The 25,934-nt window shown below is 39.8% G+C and overlaps 1 protein-coding gene across 4 annotated transcripts in view; it reads left to right on the top strand.

Annotated features, from left to right (window-relative positions):
- The window catches only part of Chi (LIM domain-binding protein 2 Chi), a 79,538-nt gene that overhangs the window by 30,846 nt on the left and 22,758 nt on the right, over positions 1–25,934 (top strand). For 3 of the 4 annotated variants that reach the window (XM_022083498.2, XM_022083499.2, XM_087345040.1), the window contains exon 3: positions 25,055–25,148. In XM_022083498.2, the coding sequence (XP_021939190.1) occupies positions 25,055–25,148 (94 nt within the window). The remainder of the gene's footprint in view (positions 1–25,054; positions 25,149–25,934) is intronic. The other variant, XM_022083500.2, reaches the window with a different exon arrangement.

Consider the following 25,934-nt stretch of genomic DNA (forward strand, 5'->3'; position numbering starts at 1 on the left):
TTGTGGGTGTTTGTATGTATGTGTAGACGTAGATGGAAGGATAATGTCAGCTGGGATCTATGGGAGATAGGTGTTGAAGACTGGATTTTGTTGGCCCAGGACAGGGTCCGGTGGAGGGCTTTGGTTAATTCGGTGATGAACCTTCGGGTTCAGTAAGCCATCTACTTTGTTTGTATGTTCGCTTGTAGCTCGATAACGGGTACGCCGATTCGCACCAAACTTGGCATGCTTATTCCTTGAGACCAGGAGAAGGAGAAAAAGGCCAAAGCTCCGGAAAAGTGCCCTGAGATTTTGTTCCGGTGAGGAGGTTTATGTAACCCGGAAACTAAGCGTGGCAGGAGTACTGGACCAAGATCGAATTTGTTTCCGCGAGATTACAGGAACTAAGGTCATGGACCCGAAAACTGCGCCGGGTTAAGATTTGGTGGAGATGGGTTAAGTGATAATAATAGTAATTTTGATATGATATTAAACGGTATGTGTAGAGTGATGAAGCCTGTGATAAGCTTTTTGGCAATAAAGATTGATAAGAAATGTCGAATTACCCTCAATAATACTGAGGGCATTCTGCTAGTTCTAAAATAAGAGAGAACAGCATACCGATAGATTACCAGTTTCATATTAGCGTCCTTATGTCCTTAAGATTTGTTTGACTATTTAAATTTTCGTTGTGCGATTTTCCAGCACGTCTCAATGTGAATGAGACGATTTGGTTCTTAAGATTTAACATCAGGTTGCAGGAATACATAACTCATTAATCCGTAAGTACTCAGTATCACACGTGTGTGATATTAATCTTTTAAAAATAATTAACTAAATTATGTTAGATTCGTTTACATTGTAACTGTATCGCTCTATCGACATCCTAACATCGCGTGACACTGACGTTAAATAAAATAAAAAAGAGCAGGATTTATTTTTTATTCATTTACTTTGTATTACTGCATCAAACTATGTCAAAGCTACACAGAACAGTTTGGCAGTGGCCATTATTCTGTGGTTACCGTGATTATATTTATACAAATAGATTTGACCAGAATTCGAATATTTTGAATATCATCACTGTGAAACTGTCAGAACATTCCAATGAAATAGCAGTTGTGTTCCTTCATCAAAAGATTGCACGACAGTATTGAATAATTGGCTATTTATCGACGATGTATGAACTCTGAAAGGTGCTGAATACGATTGTACATGATTAATTTGAAACTACAGCAAGAACGGACCATGATCGGCATTCATGTGGGGAGACTGAGGAAACCCATGAAGAGCGTCAGGATGGTCCAGCGTTTTATCATAGTGACACATATAAAGTGATAAGAGAAAATGTTACATTAAATTATAAATATACATTTAACAGAAAAGATGCTTCGTAGATGTTTTTTAGGTTTATTAGTAGTAATTTTGTACTTTGTTAAAGTACATTTTAGATAATTTTTATAGCCGGGCCTGAGACGTTTGTACTCGCATCACGGGAGCCACAGACTAAAACAATTTGGGAATAATCACGGGGTTAGCTGTTTCCTGCCTGATGATTCGTGTTCTGATAGTGTCCTTGCCGCCTGAGCTAATTAATAAAATGTTTGTCGGAACCTGAAATGCAGAAAGAGACCAGTTGGAAGAATTAGTCGTAGATGAGACGACAACATTAAAATGGATTTTAATAAAATAGTGTTTGAGTCAGTGGATTTGGGGCCAATGGCGTCTTTGTTGAACAAGGTGATGGTTTTCCGTTTAAAGGGTGGCAAATTTATTGACTAGCTAGCGACTGCTAGCTTCTCATAATGCGCTCGATAGTGTTAAAAGTCCTTGGAAAACGACTACATTGAAGAGCGAGATAGAGATAGGCCTCTTTTGCGCATTGTCCTACCCAGGAGAATTTGGTAGTAATTTTTTTCACACCCGCTTGTGGTTGTGCCTGAGTGTTGCTCTGCCCATTGATTGATTGATTGATTGAATTTGTAATCGACTCAGCTATACTGGTTATTCGCAACTGCCAACACATGAAACATCAATTAAAAATTAATCTTAACACAGCTAAACTAAACTGGTTTTTGGTCGCGGTGTTGTGTTTATACCATATGTAATGATTATATGACCATGACTCGGCCAGCTAAATGTAATTTTCTCCACACCAGACGTAATGGTTATATTACCATAACTTTGTTTTTTTGGAATTAGGTTTAGCTAGTGTCGTTTTTTCGACTATATGTCCAAAGGTTATTCCGTCTAAGGGGATTAGTTGGATTTCTTTCATATTGTATATTGTAATTCGAAACAAGATAACGACATTACTTTTATACCATATGCAATGTTTATACGGCTATTTCTCGGTTAAATGGAATTAGGATGTGAGATATTTTTTTCATTGGTTATACCGTCCATTTCATCAGCAGCTTATATTTTTAATACTGCTATGGTTCGGTCATTAGTATTTAGCTTTAGAAATTTCTGGCTGTACACTGGGTGCGTAGAGAATAGACTTTAAAAGTCCTTGGAGGAAGAATCAAGGTATCGTATCGTATTTTTCCAGTCGTCTCCTACGGACGCTGTGTTCCTCCTCAGCTTTGCTGGTGACAGAAGTTTGTGGCAGTCATTTTAAAAATAGAAGCCACTGAAATCGAGAGTTGTTTACAGTTTTTAAAGATGGTAATCACATTTTTGATGAAAGTTTCACTACAGAGTTGAAGAAACAGTTCTAATTGTTGTATAGCGTCATATGATTAACCGAAGAATAAAGGGTTCTCGACTCACGACTTCGTCCACTCAAACTGCTTCGAGTTCTAGTTATTCGTGGGAGAAAGAGAATGTGTTTGTAAGTAATATTTTAGTAGAATTGTTGCAAAGGCACACATACAGTTTTGTATAAATGTGAATTGATGAATTAAAAGTGCTGGGAAGAAACCCGTCTTGTCTTCCTTCAGTATGTTGTGCAGGTAGCTTGGCTTTTACTTGGAAGGAGTTAACAAAAGACGTGTGAATGCTTAGGAAGGACAGCTGGGGTTCGAACCTAGTGCTTTCCAGCTACACATCAGACTCTGGTAGGAACAGTGCTACCGACACGTGAAGTTTTGGTTTAAAATTTACGATTACCGTATTGACTTACCGACTTAACGGTTATCGACTATACCGAGTTATAAATTCACCTTTGCGTGCTTATACCTCGTTCTCAGTCCGTTGTAGGTATGGTGTACGTTATAAGTAACGCCATCATCATTTAGTAACAACCAGTATTAAAAGCTGTTGTTAGTATGAAGCGTTTTAGGGTCCCGAAGGTTATGCTTAAAGATATTAACACTGTACATATTGCCAGTAGGCATAGATATGAATTGTAATGGTTCGTAATGTATCTTATAGAGCGTCGCATTTGGAAGGCCCCAGATGCAAGTCTCGGCCAGTGGGAAGGGTTTTATGACGGGTTGTCGTGGTTTTCTACAGTCCTACCAGGATAATAACTTATAATAGGCCACGACAATTTTCTTTCATATCCTTTCCTATGCAGTACTTACTAATCATTTTCTCATTCTACGCTTTCGTGTGAATTACAGATAGCTTTATTGAACAAAATAGATATATAATGTATCTTATCGTGGGGGGGGGGGGTGTAGCAGTAATATAGTACAGTACAGTCGAGAGCTAGGGCCTTCGGATTCGAACCGGGCTATTCTGATTCATGTTTCTTGTTGTTTTCTTTAGTGTGTAAACGATTACCGAAATACAGCATTGAAATTCTTTGCGCAGACGACGATGGTGCGTTATAATATACAAAATTATTCGCTCTGGACATGCCCATAGTATGAATTATACGACGTTTCGGAAACTGGATTCTGCTTCCATCTTCAGGTAAAAATGAGATAAGAAGATAGAAAGCCTGTTTGTTGGGTTTCTTGGCTGAGTTAATCCCAGACCTCGAAAGGAACTTAATTTATTTTAATTAAATTTTTGTGGTTTTCCCTAAAATTTTAGTGCGTAAAATTGGATTAGTGTCATGTAAGAGTTAGAACTTGTTCGACACACTTTAAACATTTCACTACCTCCTACACGGTACGGTTTCTTTAGTAGTGTGGGTCATTGTTAAAATTGATGCAGTCTACTTCACTGCCCTTGCATTACGCTACTATGAACGCATTAAACGGCAAATAACACCCAAGACCTGGTGTGCTGTATGAATTGGGCGTTGTGTAAAGAATCCCACCCCTGACAATTCTAGTGTTTGTGCTATGTGTACTTGTGTCTTACAATGAATTTTTTACAGACTGTCCGTATTTCAGAGAGCTACTAAGTTTGTGGACTCAGATAAGTGTAACATTGATTTTTCTGAACCTAAGATTGACGACGAAGAATTAATAGTAAAAATACAAGAACTCTGAGAAAAGGAAATTTGTGGATACAAGTATTTCCAAACTTCGTGAATGAGGGGCGCTTTGTCTGCAGTGTAATTGTGTTTTAAATAGGTTCGTGTTAGATTTTCATACACAGTCAACTGACTGAAATTAAATAACAATTAAACTTCACTTTCAATAAACTTTTAAAAACAGCTTTAACTTCGTTTTGAAATAGTGTTTCATTTAGTTGACTTTAAAGGATTTCTGTAAGTGCATTGAAGTGCATGTGCATATATTGAAACGTGGAATTAAGTAAGGACCTACATACCTAATTTCTTGGTCATGGGTCTTCCTTGAACGGTTCGTAGTTATTAGGTGGTTAATTGGACCCGAAATTTCATCATAATGGTCCCAGATGCCGTCAAATACATACCATCTTGAGTAAGTTTACATCTCTGCTTAGGACATGCCTGAATTTCATGACTTGTTAAGTCCTATGTTTAGTCTTCACTATGGAGGACTGCCCCTTGTCTCCTGTCCTCAACTGTCGTCGTCGTCATCATCATATTAGCATGTACGCTCTATGCATTCAAGTCGTCTCGTCTATGATATTTTGTAACTGTGTGCTTGAGACATCGAAATATTTTACTGGGAGGATGTTTTAACATGTTTCAACTTTTTTAAAATAGAAGTTTAATATGTCATTTGTTACTCCAAACAGGGAATACTAAATCCATTTATTCGTGCTTCTGTTACTCAGAACCTTTGTTAGTTAAGTAACTACGAAAATGAAGGGCCATTGCACATGGTGCTTCTTGGTAATTTGGAACTTTTCCACCTGACCAATAAATGCAAATAAAATGTTGGTCCAGCAACATAGAGAAATACATAGATGTCATAAGTGGGAGGATAATATTAAAATTTATATTTAAAACAATTGAGTAGGTGTGAACTGGCTTATGATCGTTACCAATGGTGGGCTCTTATGGTCACGGTAATAAATCTTAAACTCCCATAAAATACTCTACATTTCTTGGCAAGCGAATCTACTATTAGTGAGGATATGAGGTGGTTCTTATCATATTGTTGCCGTGCCGCGTTTCGTCGGTGTGTTGCCGCGTGTTGTATGCCACCGTGTTGCCTGGGTCAGCTGGATTTGCTAGCCTCGCACGAGGGCTGCATCACACATTGCCATGCTGTGATCAATATCTCTTCTGAGTTCTCTAATATTCCCAGCATTCGGCTAGATTCTACTTGTAGCATGGTATGATCATCCTGGTTTCATAAGAACAAAAATGTTTTATGTAATAATTGCGTATTTATTGTCATGTAAGCCATAGTTGCTATGTGCGTAAAATTCTTAGACCCTTCTTGAGTTGAACGAGTACATTATAAATATAGATTTGTGGAACGTTTATTGATTTGATTTTATACGTCATATCTAGTAGTGTGAGGGATCAATTCCTGGAAACTGGGGTGTGTGAAGTAGCCACTTTAAAAACTTCAATATAATTTTATTTTATAATTTGTATAAACTAAAAAGTTATATTTGTGATGTTAACGTAAGTGTTTATCTGTTGTCACCAAATGTCCATTCTATAAACGAATATTGTTTTTAATGTCGTAGTTGTCATTTGTGTGAATGGGTATGAAACAGTAAATTTTTAAATTCATGGTTGCGTGGAAATTAGTCTGTTGTCACCGTATGCTTCTTGGTTAATTATCATAATACACTTCAAATTTAATTACGTCTTGCCTCGTATAAAATCTTGTAATAGTTTATTTATCCTTTTATTATCAGCACAGGAACGTAATATGTTAGAACAAATAAAACGGTAATGTGTTTTATTAAAATTACTGTCGAATACAAAGATCTTCCATAATTTGGCACATCAGGTCCATTTTGCATCACAACGTACTGTTAGCCTATTACCCATTTGTAGGCGTTCTTTACGCACGTAACGAACTATTTGATAATGGGACAAAAAGGTTTAACTCTGTGAATACCAGAACCCACATTTTGGCTATTCTAAGCCAGTTTAACCCGTCCCATAACTTCACATTTTTATGTTATTCCCCCATTTACGTGCTCTGCCAGATGACCTTTATTTCTAACAAGACTCCCAATTAAAGTTCCTAATTCATTTCATATTATCAATATCCGATCTGAATGTCCAGTCTGTAATAACCTCGTGTTTTTCTCCCCGCGTGGTCCATTTTCAGAAGTTCTGATTAACTTTGATGATGTGGTAGTGGGGTTCTGTACTGACATTTGTCAGAGTATTTTTATTTTGCTTCGGATCGAAGCGCCATTTTATATTATTTTCTTGTGTTTTTTATACACCGAATAAAACATCGTGGTAGATATAACATTTATAGAGGTTGTTATGATATGCTCTTGATATCAGAATAGGGTTTATTTACGGGGTTAACACTCTTTGTCGGTCGTCCGTGACTGCGTATTGGATACATCCATGTCTGAGAGGGCCTCATCCACCTGAAACCCGAAGGTGTGCCGAATATCGTCATCATCATCTGGAAATTGATAACATTCGAACTCTGGTAGAGATTTCTTGTGGCCCCTTCTTTAATTCTGGTTTTCCGACTAAAATTTTGTGCGCATTTCTCACCTCTTCTATTTGTGCTACATTTCCCGTATCTTGTCCTGTTTTGTCGAGCATCCTAACAATTTGGGCTTAAAAGTGTGTTCAGATTTTGCCCCATGAATGCTACATTTCCATCCCTTTACAAACCTCGTGGCTTTCAGTTAAGTAAATGTAGTTGAGGCATCTCGTTGTATCAATATATTACTTCAACTGGTTTTACAACATTTTGGCCCGAATGTAGTGTTTGCTGAAACTTTGGAAAACCGAAGCATTCAATTTAGCTCATCCCCGAAAGCGGAAGTTGCACATTGAACTCCAGCCGCGAAAATCCTAAGGACAAAAATGTCCGTGAAGAATATGGCTGTCTTGTGGGATGTTGCGGCGTGTAGTCAGGACACTGATGATGGATGTAGCCAGGATCTCTGAAACGTCCGCAAACTTCTACCAGACTGCGCGGCCCAACGTCCCAGAAGACATCTTCATACTCGCCGCTGAGAGAACCAGAAAACTCACCAAGAATCTAGGTGTTTCCTTAGTGGGTCGTTTCTGTTACAGCCTGACCAGGCGACTCGGCATCAAAGTATTGTGTCGTCATTGTCTCAATGCGACATTAACTTTGTGTCGTTAAAGAGGTTTCTAAGTCAGGAAACACAAACACTCAGACGTAGTGTCGCTGAGCGAAGTTAGTTAGTTCACTTCTCGTTATTCAGGCCTAATAACATTTAAAATAAATAAATAGTTAGATATTATTCAGTTACATAGTTGACGTAGTTAAAGGTATGAAAGAAAGGGACTACTTGGTAATGAATGGGGGTACTTTTGTGAAATGTTGGTCAACATGTACAAATCTTAAAAAGATTTAATTTCTATCACCATTTTTGTTTGTTTTTTGGGGAACATTTTACAGCTTTCGTTAGTTTGGCTGGTATTGGATTTTTAAAGAACTGTTGCCTGGCAGGGGTAAGACTGTTGCGGAAACTTCAAGGGGCCTTTCCCCGTTGCTGAAATATTTTACATTTTTGGAGATTATAAACGATATTTCTCCATAATTCATAATGCCAGAGACTTGAATTTGTGTGTGTTGCTGTGTAGTGACTAAATTATTATACATAGAGGTTTTAATATTTTCCAAACCGTTCATCCAGAAAATAAATTAAGATTATGCAAATTGTATTTTTAATTTTAATACCCTGCAAAAAAAATTAAAAAATCTAGCATGATACTTGGTTGTTTTAATTAAATTCCGTATTTAGAACTGCCCTCTGTGCCATTGTGTACTATTTCCGCAAAATATGTGTAATTTTCAGTTACATTTTTTTAAATTATAGACAAGTAGTATTTTTGTTAAGAAGTACATCAGAATTTCAGAATTATTTCTAGGTTGTGAGATACAACTGCTTCCATTTTTCTACTGTAAAAATTGGGGATTACAGAAGAATCCTGTCTCCCATAAGGCGAAGAATTTCTTGACTAGCTCAGCGACTATTACCCTCAGCAAGAACTGTACTCTATAAAGCTCGTTGCTTAAGTCTTCAGCCAATACTTGGTCTTGGAAACGAGATTTATTCTTTACAACTGCGAGAACGGCAAATGTCCCTATATGCTAGTTGATGAATATTGAGGTGGAAAGATATTGAATGGGATGGGATGGTGATTATGAATTACAAGTAGTTGAGAATGAGGTGATGGCGTCGTGGCATTTTTCAGTGTGCTATTCTGGGTTTTGCTAATACCGAACACCTAATCATGTAGGCCTACATCCAAAATACTGGTGGTACGTACAGTATACTGCCAACCCAATTAGCGAATTTCTTTTAGATGTCGATTTTGCGCTTTGGTATGTATATGTCTTGAATTTCGTAATTTTATTTTCAGCCTGTCACACGTCAGTATTTTTTGCGAACGGCCCCTGATATGACGACGATGTGGGCAAAAATGCATTTGCCGTGACAAGGAAATTTATACTTTATGTGACTATTGTGTGTTTCCTTAGGCACCTGGCAAGGCAAATTCTTATGACTGATGAAATGAAGTTATCATTCTCTAAATAGGAACGGCCGAAATTTGTCGTTCGTTTTGAATTGAATTTTTCGCATGACACGTAGTAGGAGCAGAGTCAAGTTCAACGTGGCTCGGCTTCGCCGATCGGCCACGTTCGAGTGTCGTCGTCGTTGCATTATCAACTTCTCTGTTGACGTCGATATATTGATGCTGCAACATTTCGAGCGAAACGTGTAGGAAAAGGGAGGGGAAAAAAAGAAAACCGCATACCCCACCCGGTTCGCGATGACAGTTGCCTGTTCAAAGTAGAGCAGTTTTAAATAGCCGTTAACTCTTGTTGACAAGTGTAAACAGCGAGTGGAATCCTTTTTCCACGGCTTTTTAGGCTGTTGGAACAATATTTTTTTGTTACGAGCGCTCGTTTTGTTGTCACGTGACAAGAACTGGGCCAGCCAATAGGAAATCATCTCCTATCCCTGGCGCGAGAGTAGATGAAAGTAGCCCGGCTATTGGTCAGGGTTGCCAATAGAATGGCACGTCGCTAGGTTTGATTTCTTGGCTACAAGGCGTTGGAGCAGCGTATTTTCCTTTTGTTCCGTTCCGTCCTGGAACATTGCAGGATTGTTGATTTTGTCGCCCCACCACGTGGTGAAGTTGGCATCAGGCACGCGGTTAATTTCGGTTTGTATTATGACAGGTTTAGGCAGAGAGCGCGTACGTTTTGTTTGTCTTGTTACATTCGTTGAAGAGACGTACGTGCGCCAGTAGGATAGATCACTTTGACGTCTTCTGCTCCATATTGGAATCTAGTGTAATTTTGTGCTGGTGGAACCTTAGCTATCAGGCTTGAAAGTGTGGCAGCCATGCCGTGTACAATAGGAGCTGCGCTGCCTGGTCGGCCGGCCTGCCGGCCGGCCCCCCTGTCCCCACCTTTCTAGTGTTCGTATGGTATGTGTGGTGTTGGCGAGTTGACTTGCCTGCTTGAAGGTTGCTGCTTGTTCCGCAACGAGTGTTTCACGTGGAGAACAGGGAAATAAAAACATTGTGACAAGTGTCAAGTGCGGCATGGTGTTCTGCCCCCAGACTTCGTGTCGGGGGGTGAGGTGGTTTCGGCAATAAAGTTGACTGCCTCCCCCCGCACTGTGTATTGGTGTCTTCGAGGGGGAGTGCTAGGTTCGAAGCCCTGGAGTCGCCGTTTCTTGTGAGTGGTGTGAGTGTGGGGCCCTGTTGGAAGTCATCTGCTGCTGGTGGTGGTGGCTCCCCTATGCCCGTCCGCAGTCGAAACAACAATACGAACAGTGCCGGGCCGGGCCCCTTGGTGGGAGGCGGCGGTGGCGGAGGACCGGACCACCTGCCCCCGGGCCCCCCTGCTGCACATCTTCATCCGGCAGCGGTGGCGGCAGCTGCGGCGGCGGCGGCAGCAGCACACCAACACCCCCATCACCACATGAACCCGCTACCCGGCCACCATCATCCGCACCCAGCCATGTGCCCCATGATGCCAGGGATGCCCCACGTGCACAACGACCCCTTCTACTGCTCGCCCTTTGGAAGTCCGTACTACAGGTGAGGTGGTCCCTCGCTTTTCTCCCTCCCCCCTCCACAGTCACCTGAGTCGCTCGGTTGGTACTGCTTCTTCATTACATGGCGTCTTGCCGGCTGAGCAGGTTCTTGGAATCAACTTTCGTACGATGTGGCCGAATTTCGAATGTTGGCCATCTCTAGACTAGCTCTAAAGCACGTTTTAATTATAGTGAACACCGGTATTTGCGACAGATAAATCAGAATAGCTTTTACTATGTATGACATTGCATGCAGCAGCAGACGTAAACTTGTAATACCCAGAAATAGTAAGAAGATATCGACCTAAATGTTTTAGGCGCGTGACGTCTTCACTTGAAGGAAGGGCCTTTTGATTGGTTTCAAACAGAAACTGCTGCCCTCGCTTAACATCTCGTTTCTTGTCAGTTGCGTGTGTTAGAACAGGAATGCGCATCCTTCTTGTTACGTGGGAAAACCTCGGAATTAACAATACTTTTTTAAATTGTCTCATCCAGTGTAGAAAATTTCAGTAATTTGTGAAAGTGTAACACTGCTTGTTTTAACTAATTCATTTTGACAGTGGTCCGTACGCCTCGCGAATGTTGTAAACTGAGCTGCACTAGATTAGAGCAGCTTAAATACTTATCCATCCCCCAATATGTACGAAAGAAACAACAGACAGGCGAAGCGTGGAGCTCTTGTTTTAACTGTCCTTGCCTACGGCGTGGTATTGGGCATAAGATAATTTACGTCCACCAAAGTTTCTTGTCGAGAGTTATAATGTGTTGATTATTAAGGGCAGTGAGAGTTGAGCGTGGTACATTGTTGATGGTACGGGAAACTGAGAAACTAAGAAATAAAGATTTAGTGTCACTTTGTCTGTCACCAAACCCGCCGATTTCAGTATTAAACCGGCGGCTGTCTGACGCAGTCCCAGCATTCTAAATGAAACTGAATTATGTCTCTCGAGGGGGCTGCAGTATAAATGTTCGGGCAAGTGCAAGTTGAACTGAGATCTAAGTAGTGTCGTCTGCATTGTTGCAGTATGATTAGTCTAAAGGTTGTAGCACTTTCTTCCGTTAGCTTTTCTACGCATAAAACTTCATAAATTCCTTTCTTTGCCGCAGAGTGAATTTGCTTCGGTGAAGTAGGATGTATTAATTTGGGCAGCTTGCGTGCCGGTCGTGAATGACTTCTGACAACTTTGTTTACATGACACGTACGTGTTTTCTTATACTCAGAACGTGCCGGAGCGCTTAATTATTGGAAGGTGGAAAATTGGTACCATTTGATGTAATACTAAAAAATAAATAACTTGAATTCAGATTTGTTTAAATTGTTGTTACCAGTTAGAAATATTACAATCGGCTTCTAGCGCGCCTGTCTGCTTGTATTCTTCGATACGGGTTTTCGCTTACATAATTTCTGACGATAAAGCTCCAATGTAGGGTGTGTATCGTTTGACGTGAAGGTTAGACGATGTCATTTATTATATGCCGAGTCATGTAACCGGTCCTCGATGTGTAAATGTTATTTGATGAAATTAAGTTAAAACTGACATTTATGTTCCATGCCAAGGTCCCAAATTCATAAACAGTATTTTTTCATTAATTAACCTTAATTTAAAACCACGAACGATTTGTGTCTGATTTTAACTTAATGTTATAACAGCTGTGTTTTATACCACCCGCCTCACTCACTCGCCAGAGAAGTTGTCGCTCTAGTACGGCGCTAGTAGACTTAAGGAAATTGTACTTTTCCTTTAACAGTGTCGATTCTTTCAGCGGCAGTAGCATTAATATCTGATTATATGTGTGGGTTTGTGTAGTGCAATGGTAAAGGTCTTACCAGTAGTCTCATTCCCCATACGAATTTATAAAACCTCAAGAGCAGAGGAGTTCGTAGTTCTGTGACTATGGGGATTGAATGCTACTTGCTGGCTTTGCTGAACACAGTAATTTTCTTACGTCAGTGATTGTATATCGATTCTTACTATTTTTTCCCTTTATTTATTTGTTTCCTCATTCTTTCCCCGTTGTTTCTCTGTATCCCCTCCATCTCTTCCTCCCTCGTCGCTTTTTTTTAAATTCTCTGTCCCTTTCCATTCTACTATGTTTCAGTATGTTTCGTTCTTCTTTTCGCCCATCCCACCCTTCCATCCTTTCTTCCTCATTTCCCCCAGTCCTCCCCACTTTATATCATTTGTTTATTACCCCGTTTCGTTCTTCCTTTCCTTTCTATCATACCTTTATTTCTTTGTTCTATCTTCCCTGTATTCTGTTCTCCCTCTCTCCCTCCCACTATATCTCTTCTCGATTTGTAGTGAAATCACTCCGCGTGCCAGGAAAGCTGACGTTCGTGTCTACCCCACACGCTGTTTTCTGCAAATTTAGATCGGTTTGCACATTTGACATTTGTGATTCTACGCTTCGAGTTCTCTTTTGAGGAAATTCGTTAAATGTCACTGTATTGACGCCGGATCTCGCTATACGGTACATGGTTTTGTCATTTATATGGAGGAAGTAGAATACGTTACTTGCGCCGTTTTGAAAGAATTGTGACCAACTGTAAGCATTTGTTCTGTTTATGTTGCGAGAATTATCAAGGGAAATTTGAGATTCTCAAGGCGGCAAGCATGAAGATGGCTTCTTCTGGGTTGTAGTTCCGTGTAGTCAGTTTACCGACGTTTCAGAGATGCTTGCTGCCTCCGTCATCATGGCGATAACAGGGCAAGAACCCAGAAGACTGCCATCTTCGTATTCACCGCCCTGAGAACTTCAAATCCTACCTTTTTGGACAAGTCTGTGAAAACAAGGGCCTTAACGTTCCTATCGGGATTTGAAGTCTGGCCATTCAGCCGTAGCTATCACAGTCTGTGAGAGTTCACGTATAAGTGACAATTTTTTTTAAATTACCCCCCCTTCCAGAAAATATAACGTGGAGTCGGACAGAAAATAATTCGTACAATTTATATCGATCACAGTAATTTTGAAAGTGAGAAACATGGACCGTGCTCGTACTACATTCAGAGTGTTTTGAAGCCACTGAACCCGTATCCTGACCGCTTGGAGGATACGTAGGAATGCACTTGAAAGAAATGCAAGCTCATACTCAGGGTGGGGGGAGAAAAAAACGGGGAAAACCTGTACATGTAAGACGTTTGGTGCAGGTTGTGATCCATCACAATATTTTCGTTCCAGTTGCTGTAAAGATCTCTTATTATCTGTATTTTATATAACAACGCTTTGAAAAACTCAGACCGTGTAATCTTGAATGGTGAAACTAAAGAATCCTTAACTAGAAGCTTTCTGTCTTCTGGGTTGTTGCGCTGTGTGTAGTCTGGTCGATAGTTACCAACGTTTCAGAGGTCATACTGCCTCCGTCATCAGGGCTACTCGTCATATGTCTGGGGGGACTTCGGTAAAGCATTACAAATTTGTCTCTCAGCCAAGATTAGAACCTAGGATCTCCGGAATTCTAAGGAGTGCTTAATTTTGGATTGTTGCGCCCTGATGGTGGAGGCAACCTCTGAAACGTCGGTAAACTTCAGCCAGACCACACGGCGCAATAACCCAGAAGACAGCTATCTTCAAGAATGTGGAATTTTAAAGATCCTAGGTACATGCTTGAATAGCACATTTGAAGAAGTCCTGTCTACGTCATCTGTCAGCCCAGGAAGGTTCGACACAAGTCATCTCATGAAATGTAACCTTGCTGTTACTACAGCGTCATAATATAACCAGCTAGCCACATTTCTTTCCCTGCCCCTCTCTCTTAACACTGCTGGGTTATTGTCCTTTCTTATTTTTGGTGGTTCATAAATTGCTTTTGTTGTCACCATTACCCTCGATGGGATACAGTTACAGAAATGGGTTGAAGTGAAGGGCCGCTGAGAATAGCCTGTTGGCTGGAGGTTGGAGTGGCTGGTAACTTGTAGTAGACATGCATATGGTTTTTTACCTGAAGTTCCGGTAGAGTAGGTTTGGCAACAAGGTTTACATAGGGCACTAGCAAGTCTGGGAAGGTCAGGTGCTTCGCCTCATGCTTCTGGGTTTCATGTAATCCAACAGTCTATCCTGTATCGGTGTAGATTCTTCAAACATTTTTTTCTCTGGGGAATATAGACCGTAGTAATTTTGTCCTCTCTCTCTCTCTCTCTATTCGGTGTTCTCCACCTTGAACACCAGCATCCCATCGCAATGGTTTTAATGCACTGATCGTCTCAGGTATGCCTCGAAGAGGTTTTGCCACGTGTAGTCTGGTAGACGTTTACCGACTTTCCATAGAATTACATTGTAATGTAACTCTCCGTTTTTATGCAAGAAACATGTTTGGGGTAGTTGTTGACTAAGTTTGGTCACTTGAATCGGTTTTTTATGCGCTGTGTGAAATTACATTAGATAGAATATACTTAAAACGAATTTACAAGGTATTAGGATTAGATGGTTGACACGTTAGAAAAATATCTGTATTAGGGAAATGCCTATACAGTGGGTACCGGGGTCCTTTCCCGGGAGTAAATCGTGTCCGGGGCGTGATGCTGACCACTCACCCCATCTAGTACCGAGATCAAGAATGTATTTTCCCGGATAACCGAAACCCCGTATAATCAGAAAAAAATAAAGAAAAACACGCTAATGTAAGAAGTAAGTTTATTTACAGACATACACTACTTAAATTTTCAAAGATTTACTAGAAAAAGAATTTTATATAAAATTGAATATAGTGCATACCAACTATAGGATTCCATCTGATAATAATAACGTTCTGTTGTAACCTTCAAGTTTTAGCATTTGATTTATGTTTGATTAAGTAATATTTCATTGTATTTATTCCTTTCTTTTTTAAACGTTCTGACTTTTACAACATTTTTCTAAATTAATTTTTAATTTAGTTTGGACCACGTAGACTCCGGTTAATCCGCCCCCTGACAATTGGGATTCGATTGTGTTATGACAATGAAGAAAATTTACAGGCGTTCGCATTTATGATACAGGTCTATTGACTGACCCCAAGTACTGCCTGAGAAGCTAATATTTGCTTGGCTGGTCAATATATTTCCGGCATTCTATGCAACCCAGTGGTTCATTATTGTGTTCAATAGACCCTGTCACTGTTACCCTTACCTGAGGCATGAGAACTCGGCCCACATTCTCATACTTTTTCTTATACCATCTGCGTCTTGGTCTTCCAAGTAATATCTCTTCCATACATACTACGTGCCATTCCATGTCATTTTTATTGTTTTGATGGCTTTATTAATATTTTATGATAAGTATACATTATGAAGCTGTCCATACGCCTACGTTAGTCTTAAGTGGCAAGAGGTTAAAATGCAATTAAACCGCATAAGTTCATTGAGAAACTGTAAAGTTTGCTATGTAAACCAGCTAACACGAACGCGTTAGTCTCTTGTGAATATATGTGGAGACCTTGGAATTGAATAGCTCTATATATGTTTCCTAGTAAAATAATAGTACCTACCCTCAACTACTTGTTTTATGTCACAGAAATATATAATAATATATCCAACAACTATTAACACTTAAGCAGTACTATATTATAGATTTGATTTTATTGGTCTATAATATAGTACTGCTCAAATGTTAATAGTTGTTGGATATATTACTGTACAGGATGATTCAAAAGGTTAGGGCCAAACTGAAGGAGCGTTTAGAGGGACTCAGAGAGAACTACTTTCGAATAGGATTCCATGTCCTTGAAGTTATCCTGAGTCAGTCGAGGCCATTGAAGGTAGAGAAGTCTGATAACATACAGCTGAAATAATTTGGTTTGTAAGATTACTAATGTAATCCTTGTACATTAATAAAAAACAAAATTAAGTTAGTAGGAGAATATACGATTATTTCAGCGGTATGTTATCAGACTTCCCTACTTTCAATGGCCTCGACTGACTCAGGATAACTTCGGAGGACATGGATTCCTATTCGAAAGTCGTTCTCTCTGAGTCTCTCTATACGCTCCTTCAGCTTGGCCCAACCTTTTGAATCACCCTGTATATTGAGTCGCTACACGGTATGGAAGGATTTAAGATGTCACAGGAAGTTGGACGGGTCACTTAATTACTTTTACAGGTTACCATAGAGATAGAAATCTAATACTCACTATGCTACTATGGAACACTTACTGCGAACAGTTGTACTCGCGTGGTTTTGTTGTTCATGCAAGAGGTCAAGGTCAAGTCCCTAACTCGTGTGAAGCTTCATAAAATAAGAAAAATAATTCAACAGAATGTCTGTAAATAAAATATTAAAAGTAGATAAAAACATGGCATGAAAATGACTGTCTTCTGCCATGTCGCAGTGCGCAGTATGGTTTAAGTTTGCCGACGTTTCAGAGGTACTTGCCACCATCATCGTCCTGATGATCGTCGTCAAATAAATAACACAAGATCAAGAATCAAACGTTCTGTATGATATAGAGATAAAAGAAATTACATAACAAGTGAAGAATTTATTTTGTAAGCTACATAATAAGTTTATTTCGATATCTTTGTTTTCAGAATGACATATGCTTCGTATTTTTCTTTCTGTTCTTCTGTTAATTGCTATTGGTTTAGTGTTTAATTATCTTCTATTATAATGCTTGCGTTGCATAGTTTGGATCTTGTATTTCCTTCTCAAAATGTTCGTATGATGCAAAATGTATAAAAATTACAATGCTTCAGAACATCTAATCATTAAAGGTATCCTAGTGCTCATGCAAATGATGGGTACTAAATTTGACTGGAGTCTATTAATGTATTATCATTATATATCATTATCGCTTGTTATTCCACTTAGCACAACTTCTCTTTATGTCTCTCCTCCAATTTTGAGTTTATGTCATGTATTAAGTCCAATGCCGATAAAGTACGTCTTAATGATTCTGGGAAGTGATTCCCAGGATTGGGTGAATGTCGGAAAAACGGAGAATGCTCCGTGAGAAAAATTCATTAAATACATTCAAGACTTCGCATATTTTATTAAATTCAACAACTGCTGAATTCGGAGAAGTTTGTACCCAGTGTTATCTGAAATTCATTTACACCGAGTCACATATACAACTGTTGTTATCCAAACATAAATCAGAGAGTCGTGGGTTACAGAACTGACATTCATTCTGAGTGTTCTGACCGGAGATAAATCGAAATGAGTTACATCAATCGTCAGTAGATTATAGATATCTACACTTATCTCAGTTTTACTTCTTTTTTGTGTGATAAGTAAAGATAAGAGTAAATATGTTCCGGTGATTAATTAAGCACCATATCATGAAACCGTGTTTTGGTGTTTTTGTTCTGTCTGGTTGGAAGTCTGATCTTTGGAAAGGTCGTAACAATATGGCATCTTCATAACCGTAGTTTCTGTAATTGTGTATGCAAACAGTAGGTCTACAGCCTATTGTGATTAAAATATAATGTGTTGTCATCCACGCCCAATCCAAGTCACTTTGGATAACATTCAAGAATGTTATCACTATTAGAAAATGTGGCGTCTCATATCTCGTTGGAATACCTGTTTTTCAGTAGTGTTTCCGTGGGTCTCTGGACTGGAGTAACAGTTGATTTAGTGCAATTTAGGATTTTGAAGGATTAGACACAATATCTATGATTAATACCCTCTCCACCTGATTTTATACAGTTTTTTTTTCAACTTCAGCAAACGAAGTCGCCTTCATGAAAGTTGTCTAATTTTAAAGTGTCAAGAGTTATATTTTGAATGTTACTACTCTAGTTCCCACTTCATAAATTCGCGTCGCAGTCGTGATGATATTGTTGTAAGGTACAAGGTGTCAAATTGGGAAGGTTATCAGTGGCATAATATTATAAGTTCCACAAAAGAAAATGCAGGAAGCCTATAATATCGGTGTTCATATTTAAATTATAATAGTGAAGACAGACGGACGTTCACAAACAACTCTGTCATAGTTCCTTCAGAACTCGTGTAACACCGGGGGGGGATTTGGAAGGTGAACAAACCTGAGTAAACATTGGAAGAGTCATTGAATAGAAAATCCCATTTCTCAGTGCACGCGTGAGTGCCTGTCTATAAAAGAACGTTTTCACACAGGTGCCAAACCCCACTTACAGCCAGCGCATATGTTTGATCATACGAGTGAGCCCATCTGTCACTGAAGATCCTTCACTTTTTATACATCAGTGCATTTTGCAACTCCTTCAGCATTATTCGGGCGTCCCTTTTGAATTATATATTGCCTTATTATCTAGTAGATTCCAGCGTGCCGTTTCTGTCTTTTTAATCTCTCTCTGTCAGATGTAAATTAGACCATTGAATGTCTGCCAGGTCTGGAATATTGAAGTCCGTGAATGAAAGTTCTCTATTCTCAATGGAATACGCCGTCAAGAACTATATACTACGAACCAGTTGGAAAAATCCGCTAAGTAGAGTCCATTATTTGTGTGCGTCTTGTGAAGTAAACATGGAGGCCGGGTTGATGTTGTCCCTAAGTACTCGTCGTGAAGGAGACCACGTGGGGGCTGGCGTTAGAAGTAGGTAGGTCAGGTCAGGCTACGGTTATTTGAGACCACTAAAGTTCCTCTACCCCAAGAAACGTCGTGTAGGAAGTGGGCTTGTCCTCAGAACCTGAGTAGACCGGATGGCGAAGAGAAACCCAGTCTTCCAGCTCATATTAATTGACCAACTGAGCGACTGTCAGGTTATGAAGGACGACTTTACGTTACGGACAGATGCCAGTCATGCCCGCATAGGATTTCATGCGATAAAGGATGATCATAACTGGTGAGTTTAAAAGAACGTGAAGGATGTAGGGCTGTCTTTCTGGATTTAAGTACTGAACCAACATCTCCCTCGATTGACAGGGTGGTCTGTACCATAAAATTCCAATTTGACGTGGTCGATGTGCTCGTCGATATTTAAATCGGGCTCTTTCCCGTACAGTGCATATATTCACTTGATGATCTGTCATAAAGTTTATCGTGTGACACTGAGCTATGATACATCCGCTTTCCCCAAAGATAACTCGTCAGATTTTTATCCGAAATATTATAATCCGTACTAGAGGCTAATAATCCTGAGATTTTTTTTTAAATTTCATAATTTCTCCAGTGAATGCTGAGATAGTATCTAAAATAATCTGTAGACACTTCTTCTCACATCCCTCCTGTTTAACTGCTCACATGTCAATAGATGTTGTATTTCAGCAGTTGATACTGCGTCGTAATATAACCTTTTTGTGACGATTTCTGAGAATATGCTAACCTGCCACACGCAGTGCCTAGAAACACATTTGTCTTTATTTTTGCCGTATTTAGTGATACTTGACATCTTTGCCGCCTGCCAGGAACGTCTAATTTATTATTCCTTCATGACGTGGGAATCTTCGCGCGAGCGGTTTTCAGGCCCAAAAGTCCTAGTCCTAGTCGAGGAGTGTTGCAGTTTCCATGGGCGTGTAGGTTTAAGTTGTGGTGATAGCTGATTTTAGACTACATGAAGTTTGCTGTCACAAACTTCTGCTTCAGGAGGTCTATGGGTTTATTTGCTGCATGCTAGAATCCCTTTAGTAAAAAATGTGATTTTGATTGAGGGGTTTCGGAATTTTCTCGCTGTGTTCAGGTTAACGCTGCCTTGTGCCTTGAACCTTGAAATTGGTCAAAATCGCCTCCTTCCAAATTCTTATCTACTCCTTTCATAATCATCTCCATGTCGTTTTATGTAATGTAACTTGTGTGATTGAAATGACGTCGTTAAGACTTGATCATTTAGTGCGCTGGCAATAAGGGTAAATTGATGGTTATGCAATTGTACATTCTTCGGTGGTCTTCGTCTGTATGCAATGCGGCGTAATACATTTTTGCGTGAAATAAATTCGTCGTTTTTCTAAGGTTCCTAAGCGACTCGTCGAAAGTTCATAATAGGTTAATAAGCATACGTGTATTTCCAGAAGGAGTTTAATTCGGGTCAGTTTTTACGGCCTATTATCGTATAAGGAGGGAGTGTTTCATGCGCATGAATGAATCTCTTCTCCAGAAACTTTTATCGGACATGAAATCAAGTTCGTGCAACAGAGGTCAGCAGGTGAAGTTTGTCATAGGAATTACGCGAGACCTTGGCGGGCAGTTGCAACTGCATTTGGCCTTAACATTGTCTCAACTTGACGCAACTTTTGTCACATGTTAATTGCTGATATAATCAAGATAGCGTGTAATTAGTTGAATATAGCGTTTGCCTTGAATGCTGGAGGGTATACCTCGTCTTACTTGATATGTGGTTGGAAGAAACAGTATTTCGCCCGTATTCTGATTCGATTACGGATGTCGATATAGGATAGTTTGTGAGGTATGATATATACGACATATCAGGAATTGGCTCTGCTGCTGTCTTTAGCTGATTGGATGTTATATGTTATTATAAGGACTTTTTTTAATAGTGTCGATTTGGATTGGACCAATTTCTTTATAATACTAGGCTAATACGCTATATAATTGCGTGACGTACCTTTGACTTACAAGCATCAAATTGCTATCTCTTGCAGAACAAAGTCTGTACAGTTGACTTAATTCCATTTGACTATTATAATTTGTTATTAAACGGTAACCAAGTTCTGACACCAAATTGTTTACGCGTAGTATTATTCGCGAACTTAACGTTTTGTGTCATTTAATGCTTGCCTGCAATGTACTGTCTTTTAGAACAGCATAAATGGCTCTCAAGGTAATTTATAAACTTACGTAACAAACTTTCAGCTTCTCTTTTGCTTAGCTTTTGTTAAAAGTACGAGCATGGAACTTGCGCGAACTTGTGTAATATAGGTTATCCGTAAGTTTTGTGCGTTGTGTAGTTAACCGAGTGTTTGTCGCTTTATCCGACAGTAAAAATCCTTCATAAAGATTACTCTGTCAAATCGATTAGCAGTTGTGGCCCAGTTTTAGTACCACAAAGTCATCTGAATTGACCAACTTCGATTTCTCGTAATGGTGCTGTTTGACGTATTACTGCTGAGGCCCGTGTTCGTACCCAGGTGAGTCGATGTTGGGATTTATGGTGGACAAAGTGACACTGGTACAGGTTTTACCATGTCAATTCTGTTGCGTAATATTCACTAATATTTTATATGGGAAAATGGCCCGTTAGGGGCCTAGCTCCACAGAGACGTAGTCGCATCCAATCTCAACAGTAAGCGTGATGTCTCATGTTGCAGTAAGTTGTTCAGCAGCTTTGTAATTATCTCGTAAATACATTCACGTGCTTCTTCAACATGTGGACCCTCTAGGTGCATGTACTGAAACCGCATGGTACTCATTCTGCGCTGGAGTTCCGATTTAAAAGCCATCCCTTTACGCGCCATGTAGGCGTACAGGGGAGAAGAGGTATTAGCTCCTCATTCTCAATCTTTGGCACAAGATGGGGTTAGTGGTCAGCATCACGGCCCGGCATGGACTCATTGGACACGAGGCTGGGTGGACTCCGAGAGCAGTTCTGGACGAAACGAAAACAGAACCTTTTACCTCAAGACTGCAATTGATGCACATTCACGAGACAGTCTGCCCGGAAATTTGTCGACTGGTCACATTGCCGATTTCACTACACACACATCAAACATTTATACACGGTACCAGTTATTTTTGGCGGAATGTTAAAACGCCGCGAACTAGAACACATTTATTGTTTCCTTCTGTTTTCTCTTAATATCTTTAGACGCTCATTACATTCTATTTTACTCCATTTATTTTTTGTAATTCGTTCAGCCCCCCCCCTCCATCTAAGGCGACCGCCTAGTTCGTATAATAGTTAAACCGGCTCATTTGTTTGTAGGCAGTAAGAATAAATTACGATTCGATTTAACGCTCGTTTGGTTTTAAACAGTTTCGCGTAACGCGTTAACTGTAGATGCTGCTTTCGCTGCGGGTCTCTTTAGATAGATTCAAAGTCGCAGCTTGAAGCCATTCGCCCATAATATGGACTTGATTAAGAAACTGACCTTGCTTATTAAACAGGTTACAGTTGTAGTACGATGCCCCTTCCCCTGCCGGCCTAATGAAACGATGCATTCTGTGTCGTCTTCTGATATCTCTTTTATGTTTTTCATTCACCAGTATGGCGGCGTTTTATGTGTCATGTGACTTAGGTAAACTCCATGTGATGGGCCAATCCCCATTCAAGGAATCATACAAAATGTTCAACAGACAAAACAAAATGCTAGCTCTTAAGCCGATCACAGTGGCCGCACAGTGTAAAGACCGTGAGGAATAGGGTAGTGGGTTGAAATCCCACTCGGGGCATGGGTGTATGTCCACGTGATGCCCTGTGTACGAGTATAAAGGCTTTGCAGTGGGTTTATCCCGGTACGAGGAGTGATACAAGATGCACACTAAGAAGAAGGATGTGATAACGTTATTTTAAGCTTTATCAGTCCATTGTATACGAGTGATGAACGTGAAGTGTAAGTAAAAGGCCTTTTTGTGCCGTATGTCGGCTCGCTAAATTTTGTTTCCTTTGAAGCAGTGTTTATAGCGTTTCGTAAATAGTTCAAATATAAGGAAACGCTCGCAACACGTGAGCAGTCTTCGCTGTTTCTGCGCTTGTTACAACGTGAAACATTTTCTTAAAGCAGTGTTTTTTGATTTTGTATATTTGTACTGAAAATTAGCATTTGATTCCGTTTGTTGATCTTCTACACATTATAGCTTGTTTTTAATGATCGAAGTTGTTTATGCTTTAAAGATGTGATGACAATTTGTTTAATTGGATCTGAGCCTAATAGGTCATTCGGTTTTAGAAGCTGGTGGATCAGATTTTAGGCTACTTTATATTTTTGCTTCTGTGGTTTAGAACAGAAGTGAAACCCGTCTGAAAACAGTTGGGATTACTATGAATTTACGCGAAGAATGTTGTGTATATTCTCAATATATTCTGGTTTGCATACTTTTGATGTGGCATGCCAGCCAACCTTGACCAGAAAGAGTAATTGATGGTGCCGTTGAAAATGGCGAATACATTGCGTTCTCTGATAAAGCTGAACACAACTGTCACTTCTGTCTCCCGGTTAGAACCACATGAGTCGCCGCTAGTTGCGACAAGGTTTTCCCTATACGAGTCGTGTATCGCTCCATAAGGACAATAAAATCAACTTGCCTTTTTATAGCAGTTCCTGCCGGGAGCTGAGAAGTGACAGTTGCGTTTAACTTTATCAGTGAAACTCACTGTATTATTTATAAATTACACATCTTTACGCTTAAGTTAATGTGTATTTTCATTACGCGGTCAAGATAAACGCAATAGAATTGTTAGGATAACTTTTCATGATGCTGATCCGTTTTGGATACGACGTGATCGAGCAATTGGTTGATGGATATAAAAAATTATAGAGATGCAATAGGGAGAATTGTTCTTATTGAATAAATTATTTTCATAATGCTAGATTTTTCATGAATGCAAGTATCACATTGTAGCATAACTGAGTGAATGTTACTGTTGTTTATCAGTGTTCATATTGCCCTATTCTACCACACTGGACCATTTCAGCAGATGAATTGTTCATATTTAATTTTTCTTGCTAACATAGTAAATGTTGATAACAGAGTTTACAATTTATTTGGGGGGGGGGTCCCCCTCTCCTGTATTGTGATGTTAGGAGCCGGCAGCACGTCTGAAAGATCCGTAATTTCATTGCTTCAAAGATGGATTTGGAGGTAAAAGTAAAAATGAATCTTGAAATTGCAGTAGAAATCATTTGATTCCCACAGAAATAATTTGTATATATTACATAAAGTGATTGGTAGTATCAGTCATCGCCTTTATTAAAGCAAAGAATAATTTCAAATCTGTCAGTCTGATGACAGCCATTCATTCGCCTGAAGATAGAGTAGAGCCATCTGTCAAAATGTTGTGTATGGCAAACTTACTCTGTGGACAGTGGCCGTTGTTATATTTAGTATATGTATGTGTGTATTTCTGTTGTAGGAGGTATTAATTTCTTCAGCATCTGATATGACACTTTTATTTTTTAGTTCCTTACGTTGTTTATGATAGCCACGGTGGTCTAGCGGTTAGAACGCTGGCCTTGTAATCCTGGGGTCTCGGGTTCGATTCCCGGCGGTGCCAGAATTTATAACTTGTGTTGGGCAAGGCCGTGGTCTAGGCAACACGGAGTTTTCCTCCGGGGGCTTCCCCGGTTTCTCCGTGGCATCCCAACAATTACTCCATTCACACACAGAAGAAGGCAATGGCAAAACACTTCTGGATTATCTGCCAAGAACGTATATGAACAGGTCCCAGTCCGAGAAAAGGATGGAAGGATCCTGTTCATATGGACCTGTCGTCAAACAGAACACTAAATAAAAAATACGTTGTTTATAATAATTAATTAACTGCATTTCTTCAGATTTCATAAACTTCAACTTAAAACATAACAAATTTTACACATGGAAGATGTGTCATGTACGTATTTCAGATTTGAGCTGGAAGTCTTGGGTGCTGTAGTAATGGATGACATTAAAAAAATGCTTCAGTGTCGACTTATGATTTGGTATTATTTATTTATTTATTTATTGTCTGTCATGTCATGAGTTAATGCTTTGTTTTTCAACTTATTTGGTAGATGTCTTCCTGTTCCCAGGCGTCATGCGCCGTACTTTGGCCAGCCCGACTATCGTATGTACGAGCTTAACAAGAGGCTACAGCAAAGAACAGAGGTAGGAGAACGCTGCATCTCTTTGGTAGACTATCGTTCTTAACACATCCATCATCAGACTTGTTTAACTTGCATAACATCTGCCACAAAGTCTGCTTAAGTAGCAGAATTTGTGGCCAAGAATGTAATGAGAATTTTTGAAAGTTTAAAATATAAACTATTGAAAGGGCAAATAGCTGTCTGTGCCACGAAGACATGTAAGACAGTAGAGGGTTGGTCATGAAACTTTTCACATTCTTAAATGTAGGTGAGTGTAATAGGTTCACTTTTTGCTGATTAAACCTGTGAGGAGAAAGTATATTTTATCATAAGACCTTGAAAAGAATGAGCAGGGATAGCTCAGTCAGTATAGTGACTAGCTACGGGCTGGACGACCGGGGTTCGATCCCCGACGGGGGCAGAGGATTTTTCCTCTAGCCCCTGCGTCCAGACCGGCTCTGGGGCCCACCCAGCCTCCTCTACAATGGGTACCGGGGTCCTTTCTCGGGGGTAAAGCCGGCCGGGGCGTGATGCTGACCACTCACCCCCGTCTAGTGCCGAGGTCAAGGAAGAGAGGAGCTATACCTCCACTCACCCCAAGCGCCTTTATGGCACGTAGCGGGACAAACTTTACTTTACTTTACCTTGAAAAGAAAACCATATAAGCTGCTAGTCTATGTGTCTTAGGTCAACATAATTGAGAGCAGTAACTGATGAGCAGCAAGAGATATGATCACCAATTTTGAATAATCGAGTTACTCGAGGCCCCATGGAGATAGTTGTAATCAATACGCCCATTGCAGCAGTC

Source organism: Zootermopsis nevadensis, unplaced genomic scaffold, assembly GCF_977971745.1.
Source record: "Zootermopsis nevadensis isolate Lab colony 2312 unplaced genomic scaffold, Znev_1.0 Znev_ptg000008l, whole genome shotgun sequence".
Taxonomy (NCBI): Eukaryota; Metazoa; Arthropoda; class Insecta; order Blattodea; family Termopsidae; genus Zootermopsis; species Zootermopsis nevadensis.